At 62.7% G+C, this 15,586-nt stretch overlaps 1 protein-coding gene across 3 annotated transcripts; it reads right to left on the bottom strand.

Annotated features, from left to right (window-relative positions):
• Nucleotides 1–222: 222 nt before the first annotated feature.
• CWC25 (CWC25 spliceosome associated protein homolog) lies at nt 223–15,571 on the bottom strand. Of its 3 annotated transcripts, none has more exons than XM_068170591.1 (10): nt 15,475–15,571; nt 15,020–15,192; nt 14,064–14,300; nt 10,928–10,997; nt 9,063–9,190; nt 8,736–8,805; nt 6,556–6,731; nt 5,518–5,604; nt 4,790–4,975; nt 223–1,110 (listed from the first exon to the last, which is right to left on the bottom strand). In XM_068170591.1, the coding sequence occupies exons 1-10, from the start codon at nt 15,490–15,492 to the stop codon at nt 996–998; spliced, it is 1,260 nt and encodes a 419-aa protein (XP_068026692.1). In that variant the 5' UTR covers nt 15,493–15,571; the 3' UTR covers nt 223–995. The 3 variants fall into 3 exon arrangements, with proteins under 3 accessions (XP_068026692.1, XP_068026694.1, XP_068026695.1); XM_068170593.1 differs by having other exon boundaries at nt 4,790–4,972; XM_068170594.1 differs by having other exon boundaries at nt 4,790–4,951.
• Between the last annotated feature and the right edge of the window lie 15 nt (nt 15,572–15,586).

Here is a 15,586-nt window from a genome sequence, read left to right as displayed (position 1 = left end):
CGGCTAACGGGGACCCCCCTGGGGGAGCTCCCCCTGGGGCCAGGCGGCACCGGGCCCACGGCCTGCGGGCCAAGCGCTCGGGAAAACTCATAAAGGGACGGCTAGGGCCTGCTAAAGCCCACTCCAGGCTCTCCCAACCCTTCCCTTCATAGGAAGAGTCCCCCTTGCCCCCCCCACCACCCATCTCCTGCCCCCCAAAAGCCCCAAAAACCACTCAAAAACTGAGAGTAAAAGTGTCTTAATTCTTAAAATAAAAAAAGCTCTACGTCTCTGTACATATACACATTACTTACATTACAAAATCCCAGGGCAGCTTGTGCCTCACCAGCCACACTCTGCTCCTTTCCTTTCCCTCCCCCCCTTTTCCCCCCTCCTTGCAGCTCCCTTTTGGGTCAAGCTGCTTCAAATCTGTGAGCAACCACAGAAGAGGTTTTTGTGTGTGTGTGTGTGTGTGTGTCTTAACATCACCCCTCCAAACCCCACAGCTCGAGTGTGGAACAGGATTTGGTGCTCCTTGTGCAGCTTTTGATCCCCTCCCAAGCCCAAGGGTAGTTTGTTCTGCTCTGGTTTTGAGGGACCCACAAAACATGAGGGAACTCAGTTCTCTCCAAGAAAGACCTCAAGCAATCTGCCCAGTGCAGAAAGCAGCTAACCCCACCCCCCACCAGGCATCATCTGGGTGACAACCCACCCAAAAACCCAAACAATGATACCCCTGAAGGTGGGGAGAGAGAAGACCTGGGGAGAGGTTAGAGATGGAATACAAAGGCTCAGGAGTTCTCCAAGCAAAGGTCACACCCAGCACAAAGCTCTTCCCACTGCCAGGAGCAGCCAGAACTTGGCAGGAGCTGAAACCCAGCAGCTCCTTAGGGGAGGGCTGAGTGGTCCTGAGGGAGAGCCCAGCAGGTCTGGGGGCTGGAGATCTCTTTGAGGGGAAACAAGACTCCAGCATAGAAAAAAACCAACCCCCAACTCCCCACTTCTGGAACCCAATTTCATCTCTGCATGAAGTTCTTCTCCAGGGCAGCAGGAGTCCTCTGAAGGGAGTGGATGTTGCGCTTGACTCGGTCCTCCAGGGTGGAGGAGGAGGCACTCTCCAGCTTCAAACGGCTGCAGGAGGGTGGAGGGAGAGAGAAAACACCTCAGCAAAACCCCCTTCCACCCACCAGCACCCTTCCTGCCTTCACCCTCCCCCAAATTCTCCACCCAAGCACAGGGGGACAGCAATAGCTGCACCCCTGAAGGATGGCCAAGGGCTCAGGCCCAGCCAGCAGGGAGTTAGGCAGGGCAGGTCCTGCCCCTCCAGCCTGATCCCTTCCCTGCCCAGGTGGTGCCTGGGGGCTGTGGGGCAGGCTGTGGTCTGCCTGGGCTGCAGCAAGGCCTTGGCCACCATCCCCCCCAGCAAACTCCTGGCCAAGCTGTCAGCCCCTGGCTGGGCCAGCAGCTCTCTGAGCTGGGTGAGGAACTGGCTGGAGGCTGAGCCCAGAGAGTGGTGGTGAATGGTGCCACAGCCAGCTGGCAGCCAGGCACCAGTGCTGTGCCCCAGGGAGCAGTGCTGGGCCCTGTGCTCTTTGACATCTTCATTGATGATCTGGAGGAGGGCACTGAGTCAGTCAGCAGGGAAGGTGCAGCTGACACCAAGCTGGGGGCAGGAGTTGGTCAGGGAGAGGGCAGAAGGGCTCTGCAGAGGGACCTGGCCAGGCTGGGCAGATGGGCAACAGGATGGCATTCAACAAGTGCCAGGGGCTGCACTTTGGCCACAGCAACCCCAGGCAGAGCTACAGGCTGGGGGCAGAGTGGCTGAGAGCTGCCAAACAGAGAGGGAGCTGGGGGTGCTGAGTGACAGCTGCCTGAACATGAGCCAGCAGTGTGCCCAGGGGGCCAAGAAGGCCAAGGGCAGCCTGGCCTGCAGCAGGAGCAGTGTGGCCAGCAGGAGCAGGGAGCTCATCCTGCCCTGTGCTCAGCACTGCTCAGGCCACACCTGGAGTCCTGTGTCCAGCTCTGGGCTCCTCAGTTTAGGAAAGAGGTTGAGCTGCTGGAAGGTGTCCAGAGAAGGGCAACAGAGCTGGGGAGGGGTCTGGGGCACAGCCCTGTGAGGAGAGGCTGAGGGAGCTGGGGTTGCTTAGCCTGGAGAGGAGGAGGCTCAGGGGAGACCTTCTTGCTCTCTGCAACTCCCTGCAGGGAGGTTGGAGCCAGGTGGGGGTTGGGCTCTCCTCCCAGGCAAGCAGCAGCAGAACAAGAGGCCACAGTCTCAAGCTGTGCCAGGGGAGGTCTAGGCTGGAGGGGAGGAGAAAGCTCTTCCCAGAGAGAGTTGTTGGCCACTGGGATGTGCTGCCCAGGGAGGTGGTGGAGTCCCCATCCCTGGAGGTGTGCCAGAGGGGACTGGATGTGGCACTTGGAGCCATGGGGTAGCCATGAGGTCTGTGGTGCCAGCTTGGGCTTGATGAGCTCTGAGCTCTCTTCCAACCTTGGTGATGAGGCTGTGAGGCTGTGAAATTGTTTCCCTCTTCCAAGCACAGCCTTGGAAGGGACCCTCAAAGGTCACCTTCACTATCCCCCCCCTGCCCTGAGGGAATCAAACACCTCTGAGCCTGGCTTGGAAGGGCTTTTGGTGCCTCCCTTAAGCTTCCTTTCAGCAGCTCCTCCAAGAGGAGAGGACTCCAAATAGAACCAACTTAATTACCACAGCATCTGTCCCGGGGGGGGGGAGGTGTGTGCCTGCCTTCCCTGCAGCAGAGAGGGAGAGGCAGTGTGCTCCTGAGGAGAGGGCAGGGCTCCTCTGGGAGCCCAAAGCCACAGCTCCCTCTGGATGTGGCTCTGGTGCCTGCAAGGCCTCAAGTCCCTCAAGCTCTGGGGGACACAGGCTCCCAGGGGGCTCAGGATGGCTTCAGTGGGAAAAGAGCTTTCAGCTCCTCCAGTGCCACCAGTCTCTGGCTCTGCCCTGGCCCTCAGCACCACACCTCTGCCTCTCTGCAAGGGCTCAGGCCCAGCCAGCATGGATTTAGGAGGGGCAGGTCCTGCCTCTCCAACCTGATCTCCTTCTATGATCAGGTGACTGCCTGGTGGCTGTGGGGCAGGCTGTGGATGTGGTCTGCCTGGACTGCAGCAAGGCCTTTGACACCATCCCCCACAGCAAACTGCTGGCTAAGCTCTCAGCCCCTGGCTTGGACCACTACACTCTGAGCTGGGTTAGGAACTGGCTGGAGGCTGAGCCCAGAGAGTGGTGGTGAATGGTGCCACAGCCAGCTGGCAGCCGGGCACCAGTGGTGTGCCCCAGGGAGCAGTGCTGGGCCCTGTGCTCTTTAACACCTTCATCGATGATCTGGATGAGGGGGTCGAGTCAGTCATCAGCAAGTTTGCAGATGACACCAAGTTAGGGGCAGATGTTAGTCAGTCAGAAGGCAGAAAGGCTCTGCAGAGGGACCTTGACCAACTGGACAGATGGGCAGAGGCCAATGGGATGGCATTCAACAAGTCCAAGTGCCAGGGGCTGCACTTTGGCCACGGCAATCCCATGCAGAGCTACAGGCTGGGGTCGGAGTGGCTGAGAGCTGCCAAACAGAGAGGGACCTGGGGGTGCTGATCGACAGCCACCTGAACATGAGCCAGCAGTGTGCCCAGGTGGCCAAGAGGGCCAATGGCATCCTGGCCTGCATTAGGAATAGTGTGGCCAGCAGGAGCAGGGAGGTCATAGTGCCCCTGGACTCTGCTTTGGTTAGGCCGCACCTTGAGTCCTGTGTCCAGTTCTGGGCTCCTCAGTTTAAGGACATTGAGAGACTTGAAGGTGTCCAGAGAAGGGCAACAAGGCTGGGGAGAGGCCTTGAGCACAGCCCTGTGAGGAGAGGCTGAGGGAGCTGGGGTTGTTTAGCCTGGAGAAGAGGAGGCTCAGGGGAGACCTCATTGCCCTCTACAACTACCTGAAGGGAGGTTGTGGCCAGGAAGGGGTTGGTCTCTTCTCCCAGGCAAGCAGCAGCAGAACAAGAGGACACAGTCTCAAGCTGTGCCAGGGGAGGTTTAGACTCGAGGTGAGGAGAAAGTTCTTCACCAAGTGAGTCGTTCATCATTGGGATGTGCTGCCCAGGGAGGTGGTGGAGTCTCCATCCCTGCAGGTGTTCAAGAGGGGATTGGATGTGGCACTTGGTGCCATGGTCTGGCCATGGGGTCTGTGTTGAGAGGTTGGACTCGATGATCCTCGAGGTCCTTTCCAACCTAAGTGATACTGTGAGACTGTGATCCCTCCAGGCATGAGGATTCCACCACCTCCCTCCCCTCAGGAGCCTGTGGCCAGGCTTTAGGAACCCTTCCAGTCCAGAAGTTTCTTCTGATGTCCAACCTCAGCCTGGCCTGGTGCAACCTGAGGCCACTTCCCCTCACTGGCACTTGCTGCCAGGTAGCAGAGAGCAATCCCCACCTCATTCCAGCCTCCTCCTCTCAGGCAGCTGTAGAGAGCAATGAGGCCTCCCCTCAGCCCACTGGCCTCAGCTCATGCATCCAACCTGACCAGGTCCCTCTGCAGGGCCTCCCTTGCAGGCTTGGAACCACTGCAGGCTCCTAAACCCAGAGACATTTAGCAGCTGTGTGTGAAACAGGACCAAGACCTCCCAGAGGATGGCTGAACCCAGCTGCCTACCAGCTCCCAGGTCCAGCACCACCATGGCAACCTTTTGGGTGGAGGTAAGGAACTGGGAGCAGCAGAGCCAGCTCCTGGAGCAGCCCCTGGAGGCCACCCCTCAGAGGCTGTGGCCTGGGCTTGCCCTGGGTGAAAAAGCAGGCAGCAGGAGACACTCACTTGAAGAACTTCCCATCTCTGGAGTCGAGTTTCTCCAGCTCCCTCTCCAGCTCCTCCTGCTTTTGGTGCTTCCTGAGGTTGTTTGCCCTCTCCTCTTCCCTCCACTTGGCATTTGCCATCATCTCCTGGCGCTTCCTCTCCAGCTCCTCCGGGGAGATCTTCCTGTTTGGGTGGGGAAGAGCCCTGCTGGGGACCCCCAGCGCTGCTGCTGCCACCCTCCTGCCTTCCCCCTCTCTGCCAGGAGTGCCAAGCCCCCCCAGTGAGGGCTGCCTTGAGGTGCTGTGACTTTGGCAGCCCAGGCAGCAGAGCTTCCAAGCACCCAGCTGAGCCTCCTGCTTCAGCACAGCCCTAGCAGGAGGCTGCCTGCTCCCTCTTCCCAACCACCTTCTCTTCAGCTGACTGCTGGGATGCTGCTGTCAAGCTGCCAGGTGAAAGAGAGAGCTCTCCATGAGCAGCCCATGGGGACAGGGACTGCCCCTGCACAGTGCCCTGAGAGACACCCAGAGCCCCAGCACCCAGCTGGGATGGCTGTGGGGAGCTGCCCAAGCTGTCAGCCCAGAGCAGAGACTCAGCGCCCCGGGGCCTCCCTTGCCCAGCTTGCTGGGCACTGAATCCAACCTGCTCCAGCTGACAGAGTCAAGTTGGGTTCCCAGGTGCCAGCCAGGGGGTTCCCACTGCCCCCCCAGGGCAGCTTGCAGCCCAGGGCAGAGGGAGAGGTCCTTGCTCACCTGGTGTACCCCGAGGCGTGCTGCCGCCGGTAGCTCCTCCTGGGGGAAGGGCTCCGGGCTCTGCCCTTCTCCTCCCGGCTGCTGTGCCTGCAACCCAGCAAAGCTCTTTGGAGAGGAGCTGAACTTCAGCCCACAGCAAGCTTTAGGCTAGAAAAGGACCTTCCAAGGTCACCAAGCCCAAGCCTTAAGCCAGCACTGCCCCACCAGGGGCACCACCACACCAGGGCCCTCAGCACCGCAGCTGCGAGGGCTGAGATCCCCTCCAGGGCTGGAGGCTCCACCACTGCCCAGGGCAGCCTGGGCCAGGCCTGGGCAACCCTTTTGGGGTACAAATTGTTCCCCATGGCCAAGCCAAACCTGCCCTGGTGCAACTTGAGGCCATTTCCCTCTCAGCAGCTTCCTGCTGAAGGACTTCTGCCTCAGCTCCACTCTAACCCTCAGCTCCAAACCCTTCCCCCTGGGGCTGCCTCCAGACTCCCTCAGCAGAAGTCTCTCTGCAGCCTCCCTGCAGGATCCCTGGAGCCTTCTCCTCCCCAGGCTGCACAGCCCCAGCTCCCTCAGCCTGAGCTCCCAGCAGAGCTGCTCCAGCCCTGGGCTCATCCCTGTGGCCTCCCTCCAGCAGCTCTGAGTCCTCCTCCTGCTGGGGAGAGCAGAGCTGGAGGCAGGATTGGAGCTGAGGTCTGAGCAGAGCAGAGCCCAGGGGCAGGATCCCCTCTGCTGCCCTCTGCCCACCCTGCTCTGGCTGCAGCCCAGCACCCAGCTGCCTGAGGGCTGCAGGAGACCACTGCTGGCTCCTGGGGAGCTGCTCAGCACCCAGCACCCCCAAGGCTCTTTCTCCAGGGCAGCTCTCACCCCCACTCTGCCCCCAGCCTGGATTTGTGCCTGGGCTTGGCCTGAGCCAGCTGCAGGACCCTGCCCCTCTGACCTGTTGAGCCTCACACAGCTGGCACTGCCCCACTCCCCAGGCCTCTCTAGCTCCTTCTGGATGCCACCCCTGCCCTCCCCAGCAGCCCTGGGCTGTGCCTTAGCCACACTCACTGTTTGCTGTGTCTGGAAGGAGATCTTGAGCCCCTGCATGCAGCCTGCTCTGAGCTCCTCTTGCTGGAGTGTCTGTGAGGAGAAGGGGACCTGCTCCTGGACCTGGAGCCTTCCCAGTGCCTGTGGTTGGCAGCTGGAGAGCTCCTGGACCTGTGGCTCTGCTCAGAGTCTCTCCCCTGCAATCCAAAAAGGTCTTTCAGCTCTTGGAGGAGGCACAACAGCAGGGGAAAGGGCACAGAGGGGACCTCAGAGCAGGGTTAGGGGGCTTGAGGTTTGTGTTCACTGCCCTTAGTCCCAGCTGTGCCTGGGGGGCAGCAAACAGAACCCAAAGGACAGCCAAGAGAGGAGCTGGTGGGCAGAGGAGTGGAAGGCTCAGAGGGTTTGGGTTGGAAGGGAGCTTCAAGACCATCTGGCTCCAACCCCCCACCATGGGCAGGGTCACCTCCCAGGAGAGCTTCCCCTGGGACTCTGAAGAGGAACTGAGCAAAGCTTAACCTGGAGCCAGGGCAGATGGAAGTTTCATAGTTTCATTCAGGGTTGGAAGGGACCACAAGGATCAGCCAGCCCCAACCCCCCTGCCATGGGCAGGGACACCCCACACTAGATCAGGCTGGACAGAGCCTCATCCAGCCTGGGCTTAAACACCCCCAGGGACGGGGCCCCAACCACCTCCCTGGACAACCCATCCCAGGGCTTCACCACTCTCATGGGGAAGAACTTCCTCCCCACCTCCAGCCTGAATCTCCCCACCTCCAGCTTCATTCCATTCCCCCTAGTCCTGTCACTACCTGAGATCCTGAGCAGTCCCTCCCCAGCCTTCCTGTAGGCCCCCTTCAGATCCTGGAAGGCCACAATGAGGTCACCTGGGAGCCTTCTCTTCTCCAGACTGAACAGCCCCAACTCCTTCAGTCTGTCCTCACAGCAGAGCAGCTCCAGCCCTCTGCTCATCCTCCTGGCCCTGCTCTGGACACCTTCCAGCACCTCCACATCCCTCTTGCAATAGGGGCTCCAGAACTGGAGGCAGGACTCCAGGTGGGGTCTCACCAGGGCTGAGCAGAGGGGGAGAATCACCTCCCTTGCCCTGCTGGCCACACTTCTCCTGCTGCAGCCCAGGATCTGATTGGCTTTGAGGGCTGCAAGTGCACACTGAGAGCTCCTGCTGAGCTTTTTGTCCACCAGCACCCCCAAGGCTCTCTCCTCAGGGCTGCTTTCCAGCCTGGATTTGTGCCTGGGATTGCCTTGACCCAGCTGCAGGACCCTGCCCTTGGTCTGGTTGACCCTCCTGAGGTTGGCTTGTGCCCACCTCTCCAGCCTGCCCAGCTCCCTCTGGATGGATCCCTTCCCTCCAGCTGTCTGCTGCCCCACACAGCTTGGTGTCAGCAGCAAACTTGCTGAGGGTGCCAGTCCCAGCCAGGACCCAAACAGCTTTGAGTGCCAAGGCTTAGGTGGCTCCAAGCTCAGCAGGAACTTTACTACCATGGAATGGTTTGGGCTGAAGGAGCCTTTAAAGGGCCACCTAGAGCAACCCCCCTGCAGGCAGCAGGGACAGCTCCAACCAGGGCAGGCTGCTCACAGCCCCAAACCACCTGAGCTGGGCTGGTGCCAGGGGGGAGCAGCCTGGGCCAGGCTCTCCCCACCCTCAGCACCAAACATTTCTCCCTTCTCTCCTCTCTCAATCTCCCTCTTGGAGTTCAAACCATCCTCCCTTGGCCTGGCCCAGCAGGCCCTGCTCAAATCTCTGTCCCCAGCTCTCTGATCTCCCCTTGCAGCACTGCAAGGCCACCAGAAAGCCTCCCTGGAGCCTTCTCCTCTCCAGGCTGCCCAAGGCCAACTCTCTCAGCCTGGCCTCCCTGTAGAGGGCTTCCAGCCCTGCTGTGGCCTCCCCTCTGGCCCTGCTCCAGCCGGGTCCCTGTCTGTGCTGAGGGCTCCAGAGCTGCCCCCAGCCCTGCAGGGAGGGTCCCAGCTGAGCTGAGGGGCAGAATCCCTCTCCCTGTCCCTGCTGGGTGTGACTTTGTCACCCCTCTCCTCCTCCTCCCCCTCCTCTCCCAGCCAGTGAAGAAGTCTTCTAACTAACTGCCAAAGCTCTTTGCCCCTAGCTCAGGACACCTCCTGCTCCCAGAGCTGCTCCCAGAGCTGCTCCCAGAGCTGCTCCCAGAGCTGCCCCAACCCCCCTTGCTTACCTGTAAACCATACCCTGGGACTTTGGAAGGGGCAGCTTTGCAGGAGGAACTGCTCACCCTCTTCTGGGACCTGGAAAGCAACCAGGAGAGGACTTTACAAAGAGCAGAGCCAAGAACCTTCCCCTCCCCAGAGCCTCCGCTCCCAGGAACCTCCTGAGAGGGAATCCTGCTGCGGGGGAGGGAGGGACACTGAGGGGAGCTCAGAGCAGCCACTGGGGAAGATAAAACGCCCAGGGAGGGCCAGGGAGAGGGGGGAAAAAAAGCCAGGGAAGGCCAAATTGAGGAGGGGAAGTGATGGGCTGACAACAAACCCCTGGCCAGGCTCACTTGGCTTTGCCTCTCTCCTCCTGGCTGCTGGCGCTGCCGGAGCTGGAGCTGCGCCGCCGATGCCTTTTGTGCTTCTTCCTCTTCTCCTTCTTCTTCTTCTTCTCCTTTTTCTCCAGGCTGTTTTGCAGCTGGGAAGAGAGAGGTCACTGCAGCAGGCAGCAGGCAGCCTGCAGAGGCACAGGGCCAAAGGGAAGCACTGCACAGGATTGTCCCTTGGAGCCTGGGGGAGGCGGAGGGGGAGCCTCGGCTGCAGCAGCCCTGAGCCATCAGCTCCTGAACCAGCAAGGGAGAGGGGGGGCAGAGAAGAGGGGGAGAGGGGGGCAGAGAAGAGGGGGAGAGGGGGGCAGAGAAGAGGGGGAGAGGGGGGCAGAGAAGAGGGGGAGAGGGGGGCAGAGAAGAGGGGGAGAGGGGGGCAGAGAAGAGGGGGAGAGGGGGGCAGAGAAGAGGGGGAGAGGGGGGCAGAGAAGAGGGGGAGAGGGGGGCAGAGAAGAGGGGGAGAGGGGGGCAGAGAAGAGGGGGAGAGGGGGGCAGAGAAGAGGGGGAGAGGGGGGCAGAGAAGAGGGGGAGAGGGGGGCAGAGAAGAGGGGGAGAGGGGGGCAGAGAAGAGGGGGAGAGGGGGGCAGAGAAGAGGGGGAGAGGGGGGCAGAGAAGAGGGGGAGAGGGGGGCAGAGAAGAGGGGGAGAGGGGGGCAGAGAAGAGGGGGAGAGGGGGGCAGAGAAGAGGGGGAGAGGGGGGCAGAGAAGAGGGGGAGAGGGGGGCAGAGAAGAGGGGGAGAGGGGGGCAGAGAAGAGGGGGAGAGGGGGGCAGAGAAGGGAGGGGAGAGGGAGGCAGAGAAGGGAGGGAGAGGGAGGCAGAGAAGGGAGGGAGAGGGAGGCAGAGAAGGGAGGGAGAGGGAGGCAGAGAAGGGAGGGAGAGGGAGGCAGAGAAGGGAGGGAGAGGGAGGCAGAGAAGGGAGGGAGAGGGAGGCAGAGGAGAGGGGGAGAGGGAGGCAGAGGAGAGGGGGAGAGGGAGGGGTATGAACTCCTGCTGAGAGGGTGATGCCAAAGCTCCCTGCTCTGGCAGGGCAGCACAGCATGGCTCAGGCTGGGGAAGGAGCTCAGCTGCTCCAAGCTCCCTGCCATGCCCAGGGACAGCTCTCAGCTGCTCCAAGGCCTCATCCAGCCTGGCCCTGAGCACCCCCAGGCAGCCACAGCCTCCCAGGGCAGCCTGGGCCAGAGCCTCAGCAGCCTCACACTCAGCAACTTCTCCCTCAGCTCCCTCTGCCCCTGCCCTGCCTCAGCTCCAAACCCTTCCCCTTGGGGCTGGCTCCAGACCCCCTCAGCAGAAGTCTCTCTGCAGCCTCCCTGCAGGATCCCTTCAGCAGCTCTGAGCTCCCCCTGGAGCCTTCTCCCCTGCAGGCTGCCCAGCCCCAGCTCCCTCAGCCTGAGCTCCCAGCAGAGCTGCCCCAGCCCTTGGAGCATCCTTGTGGCCTCTCTCCAGCAGCTCTGAGTCCTCCTCCTGCTGGGGAGAGCAGAGCTGGAGGCAGGATTGGAGCTGAGGTCTGAGCAGAGCCCAGGGGCAGGATCCCCTCTGCTGCCCTCTGCCCACCCTGCTCTGGCTGCAGCCCAGCACCCAGCTGCCTGAGGGCTGCAGGAGGCACTGCTGGCTCCTGGGGAGCTGCTCAGCACCCCCAAGGCTCTTTCTCCAGGGCAGCTCTCACCCCAGCCTGGGTTTGCAGTGAAGAGTCAGGAAGCCTTCCTCCTCAGCCCTCCCTCCTCAGCAATTAAGCTGTGATGAGCCCAAACCAAGTGAACCTCTGACCCCCTCCTTGGTTCAGGCTCTTCTGTGCTGGGGGAGGGCTTGAAGCAGCCCTGGGAGCCACCTACCAGGGCTTTGATCTTCTTCATTTTCACAGGGTTGTTCAGCACTTCTCTCTTCTTCTCCTCCTCCTTCTTCCTAAGAGAGGGGAGGGAGGGAGAAAAACAGAAACCCCAGAGGAAAATGTGAGGCTTTGGTGTAAGCAGCTGGGAAGAACATTTCCATCAGAGGCAGCAGGCCAGGGGGAGCTCTGGAAACAGAGGGCAGCAGAGGAGGGAAATGCATGGAGACAGAGAAGGGATTGGGCTTGGAAGGGACCCTCAGGATCAGCCAATTCCAACCCCCCCAGGCCATGGGCAGGGATCCCTCCCCCCAGCCCAGGCTGCTCCAGGCCTCATCCAGCCTGGCTGCTGGGCAAGGGGATGAGGAGGGGGGGAAGGGGGAGAGGAGAGAGGGAAATGGGTGAGAGGAGGAAATGGAGGATGAGGAAGGGGAATAAATGGAAGAGGAGAGGAGGCAGAGGAAGGAGGAGAGGAGCAAATGGCAGAGCAGGGCACAGCTGCAGCCTTGGGCAGCTGAGGACCTTCCTCCCCACCACCTACTGCTGTTCCCTCAAGCCCTGCTCCCTCCTCCCCTGCCAGGGGCAGGGACCCCTCCCCCCAGCCCAGCCTGCTCCAGGCCTCATCCAGCCTGGCCCTGAGCACCTGCAGGCAGGGCACAGCCCCAGCCTCCCCTGGGCAGCCTGGGCCAGGCTCTCCCCAGCCTCCCTCACCTCCAGGCTCCATCTGCCCTGCTCAAGCCCAAAGCCACTGGGGCCAGCAGCAGAGCAGGCAGCTGAGCCTCCTCTGCTCCATGCTGAGCTTCCTCCTCCTTCCTCTCCACCCCCCAAGGGAAAAGGGCTCCTGGAAGCTGGTTTGAAGAGGAGCTCCCAGGACAAGGAGGTTGTGATCCACCTGCCTGAGTGGGGGAGGACTGTGGGGGCCACCACCATGTGCTGAGCTCTCCAGCCTGGCCCTGAACACCTCCAGGGAGGAGATAGCCACAGCCTCCCCTGGGCAGCCTGGGCCAGGCTCTCCCCACCCTGTAGGTATCTCTTCCTCCTCTCCACTCTCAGTCTCCTCTCTCCCAGCTCCAAGCCCTTGTTCCTCAGCCTGTCCCTCCCAGCCCTTCTCCCCAGTCCCTCCCCAGCTCTCCTGGAGCTCCCTTCAGGCCCTGGCAGGCTGCTCTGAGGTGCCCCTGGAGCCTTCTCCAGGCTGCACACCCCCAGCCTGTCCCCACAGGGGAGCTTCTCCAACCCTCTGCTCCTCTCTGTGGCCTCCTCTGGACCCTCTCCCAGCAGCTCCACGCTGCTGGGGCCAGCAGAGCTGGGCTCAGTGCTCAGTTTCCTGCATTCACAGCTCACAGCTGCAGGGTTTGATGCACCCAGCAAAGCAGAGCCACTTGAGAAGGATTCTGCCCCTCTGACTTAACCCTCTCCCCTTCCAGGCTGCCATCAGCACAGCAAAGCTTTGGTCTCTTACCACAGCCAACCTCTGGCACCTGGTGACTTCCCTGCAGCCCCAACTGCCACCCACAGCCCACAGCCAGGCAGAGGCAGCTCTGAGGGAGGGCCTCAGGAGCAACCTTCACACACATCACAGCATCAATAAGGCTGGAGGAGACCTCAGAGGTCACCCAGTGCAACCTCCCACCCAGCACCAGCTGATCAGCTCAGCCATGGCTCCAAGGGCCTCAGCCCCAGGGCTGGGGACTCCACCACCTCCCTGGGCAGCACATCCCCAGGGCCAACCTCTCTGGCTGGGAAGAATTTCCTCCTCACCTCCAGCCTAAACCTCCCCTGGCACAGCTTGAGACTGTGGCCTGAATAGAGGGGGAAGGGGGCAAGGGGAGCAGAGAGGGGGCAGGGGCAAGGGGAGCAGAGAGGGGGCAGGGGCAAGGGGAGCAGAGAGGGGGCAGGGGCAAGGGGAGCAGAGAGGGGGCAGGGGAAAGGGGAGCAGAGAGGGGGCAGGGGAAAGGGGAGCAGAGAGGGGGCAGGGGAAAGGGGAGCAGAGAGGGGGCAGGGGAAAGGGGAGCAGAGAGGGGGCAGGGGAAAGGGGAGCAGAGAGGGGGCAGGGGAAAGGGGAGCAGAGAGGGGGCAGGGGAAAGGGGAGCAGAGAGGGGGCAGGGGAAAGGGGAGCAGAGAGGGGGCAGGGGAAAGGGGAGCAGAGAGGGGGCAGGGGAAAGGGGAGCAGAGAGGGGGCAGGGGAAAGGGGAGCAGAGAGGGGGCAGGGGAAAGGGGAGCAGAGAGGGGGCAGGGGAAAGGGGAGCAGAGAGGGGGCAGGGGAAAGGGGAGCAGAGAGGGGGCAGGGGAAAGGGGAGCAGAGAGGGGGCAGGGGAAAGGGGAGCAGAGAGGGGGCAGGGGAAAGGGGAGCAGAGAGGGGGCAGGGGAAAGGGGAGCAGAGAGGGGGCAGGGGAAAGGGGAGCAGAGAGGGGGCAGGGGAAAGGGGAGCAGAGAGGGGGCAGGGGAAAGGGGCAGAGAGGGGCAGGGGAAAGGGGGAGCAGAGAGGGGCAGGGGAAAGGGGGCAGAGAGGGGCAGGGGAAAGGGGGCAGAGAGGGGCAGGGGAAAGGGGGCAGAGAGGGGCAGGGGAAAGGGGGCAGAGAGGGGCAGGGGAAAGGGGGCAGAGAGGGGCAGGGGAAAGGGGGCAGAGAGGGGCAGGGGAAAGGGGGCAGAGAGGGGCAGGGGAAAGGGGGCAGAGAGGGGCAGGGGAAAGGGGGCAGAGAGGGGCAGGGGAAAGGGGAGCAGAGAGGGGAAGGGGAAAGGGGGCAGAGAGGGGAAGGGGAAAGGGGGCAGAGAGGGGGAAGGGGAAAGGGGGCAGAGAGGGGGAAGGGGAAAGGGGGGCAGAGAGGGGGAAGGGGAAAGGGGAGCAGAGAGGGGGAAGGGGAAAGGGGGCAGAGAGGGGGAAGGGGAAAGGGGGCAGAGAGGGGGAAGGGGAAAGGGGGCAGAGGGCTGCCTGGGAGAAGAGCCCAACCCCCAGCTGGCCACAACCTCCCTTCAGGGAGTTGCAGAGAGCAAGAAGGTCTCCCCTGAGCCTCCTCTTCTCCAGGCTAAGCAACCCCAGCTCCCTCAGCCTCTCCTCCCAGGGCTGTGGCTCAAGGCCTCCCAGCAAGGTGCCAGCAGTGCTGCCCTGCCTCAGCCACTGCTGCCCCCAGCTGCCCCTTCTGTACCTGATCATGAAGAGGGGATCCTCCCTGATCTTGTTGGCCATATCCAGGACAGAATTGGCACCAGACTTGGCAAAGATGGAGCCTGGCAGGAGGCCTGTCTCACTGGAGCAGCCTGCCTCCTTGTCTTCCATCTTCTCAAAGATGTATTTGTCCACAGGGCGACCCATGAGGTACTCCTCCCTGTTCACCATGCCTCCAGGCCCCTGGTACATCCACTCCAGCTTCTCTTCTCTCTTCCTGTTGCAAACAAGACACACCCCCCACTCAGCAGGGCTCTGAAGTGATGTTTGAAGACCCCAAGAGAGCCATAAAATAGAGTTAATGAGGCTGGAGCAGACCTCAAAGGTCATCAAGTCCAACCTGGCACCCAGACCAACAGGGGTTGGCTTGGATGGGACCTTCAAGATCATCCAGTTCCAACCTCACTGCCAGGGGCAGGGACACACTTCACCAGCCCAGGCTGCTGAAGGCAGAATAAGGCTCCCCAAAGAGCCACAGCCTGGGGCTCCCCAAAGTGCCACAGCCTGGGGCTCCCCAAAAAGCCACAGCCTGGGGCTCCACAGCCTGGGGCTCCCCAAAAAGCCACAGCCTGGGGCTCCCCAAGCCACACTTCAATGCTCAGTAGGAGGAGTGGAAATGTTTTCTCATCAGAGACATTAAACCAAACCTCTCTGAGAGGCCCCAGGCACCCCAGCCCCACCTCAGCACGCAGCCCCTGCGGGCAGGGGCCGGGCCGGGAGCGGGCAGGGGCCGGGCCGGGAGCGGGCAGGGGCCGGGCCGGGAGCGGGCAGGGGCCGGGCCGGGAGCGGGCAGGGGCCGGGCCGGGAGCGGGCAGGGGCCGGGCCGGGAGCGGGCAGGGGCCGGGCCGGGAGCGGGCAGGGGCCGGGCCGGGAGCGGGCAGGGGCCGGGCCGGGAGCGGGCAGGGCCGGGCCGGGAGGAGGCGGCCAGCAGCTCACCGGACGGTGCCCATGTCCTCGGCGTAGCGCTGCATCTCCTCCCGCGCTCGCTCCTCCTGCAGCTCCCTCTGCAGCTCCTCGATCTTCTTGCGCTCGGCCTCATGCTTCTGCTCGGCCTTCCACACCTTCTCCACGTTGCGGAGGGTCTGGGGGTGCCAGCTCTTCTTCAGGTTCTGCAGGAGCCGGGGAGACGTGAACGGAGCGCCGGCGAGCAACCCTCTCGGGTCCCCACCGACCTGCCCCCGCCCCCCCCCCCCCCCCGCCCGGCGCCGCGATCTCCCGCTGCGCTTCCACCCGCGGGCCCAGACCGGGAGAAGGAGACGCGTCCGCCCCTGCCCCACCGAGAGCCGCGGGGACGAGCCCCAGGCCCCGGCGAGCCCGCGCGGCCCGGGCCTGCTTACTCAGCGGTACCCGGAGCCCTTCTGACCCTGCCCCGGGCCCGAAGCCTTCCTCACCAGGTCGCCTCCACCCATGGCGACGGTCGGATGGTCGCAGAGCTTCCCCCGCCGCTGTTGGGGACCGGATGTGCGTCATCAGAGCGCGCCGGCGCCACCCCCTCCCCGCTGC

The sequence above is a fragment of the Melanerpes formicivorus genome, unplaced genomic scaffold (assembly GCF_026170545.1).
Source record: "Melanerpes formicivorus ecotype bairdi unplaced genomic scaffold, bMelFor1.0.p_v2 SCAF_442, whole genome shotgun sequence".
Classification (NCBI taxonomy): Eukaryota; Metazoa; Chordata; class Aves; order Piciformes; family Picidae; genus Melanerpes; species Melanerpes formicivorus.
The sequence above is the reverse complement of the archived record's forward strand: the minus strand, read 5'-3'. Positions and strand labels throughout refer to the sequence as shown.

Excerpts from the sequence above, each read along its gene's own strand:
- CWC25 (XM_068170591.1), bottom strand. Across the intron at positions 9,191-10,927 it reads TGAAGAAGATCAAAGCCCTG|CTGCAAAACAGCCTGGAGAA; the intron begins GTAGGTGGCTCC and ends CTCTCTTCCCAG. Across the intron at positions 6,732-8,735 it reads TCCCAGGGTATGGTTTACAG|GGGAGAGACTCTGAGCAGAG; the intron begins GTAAGCAAGGGG and ends TTTGGATTGCAG.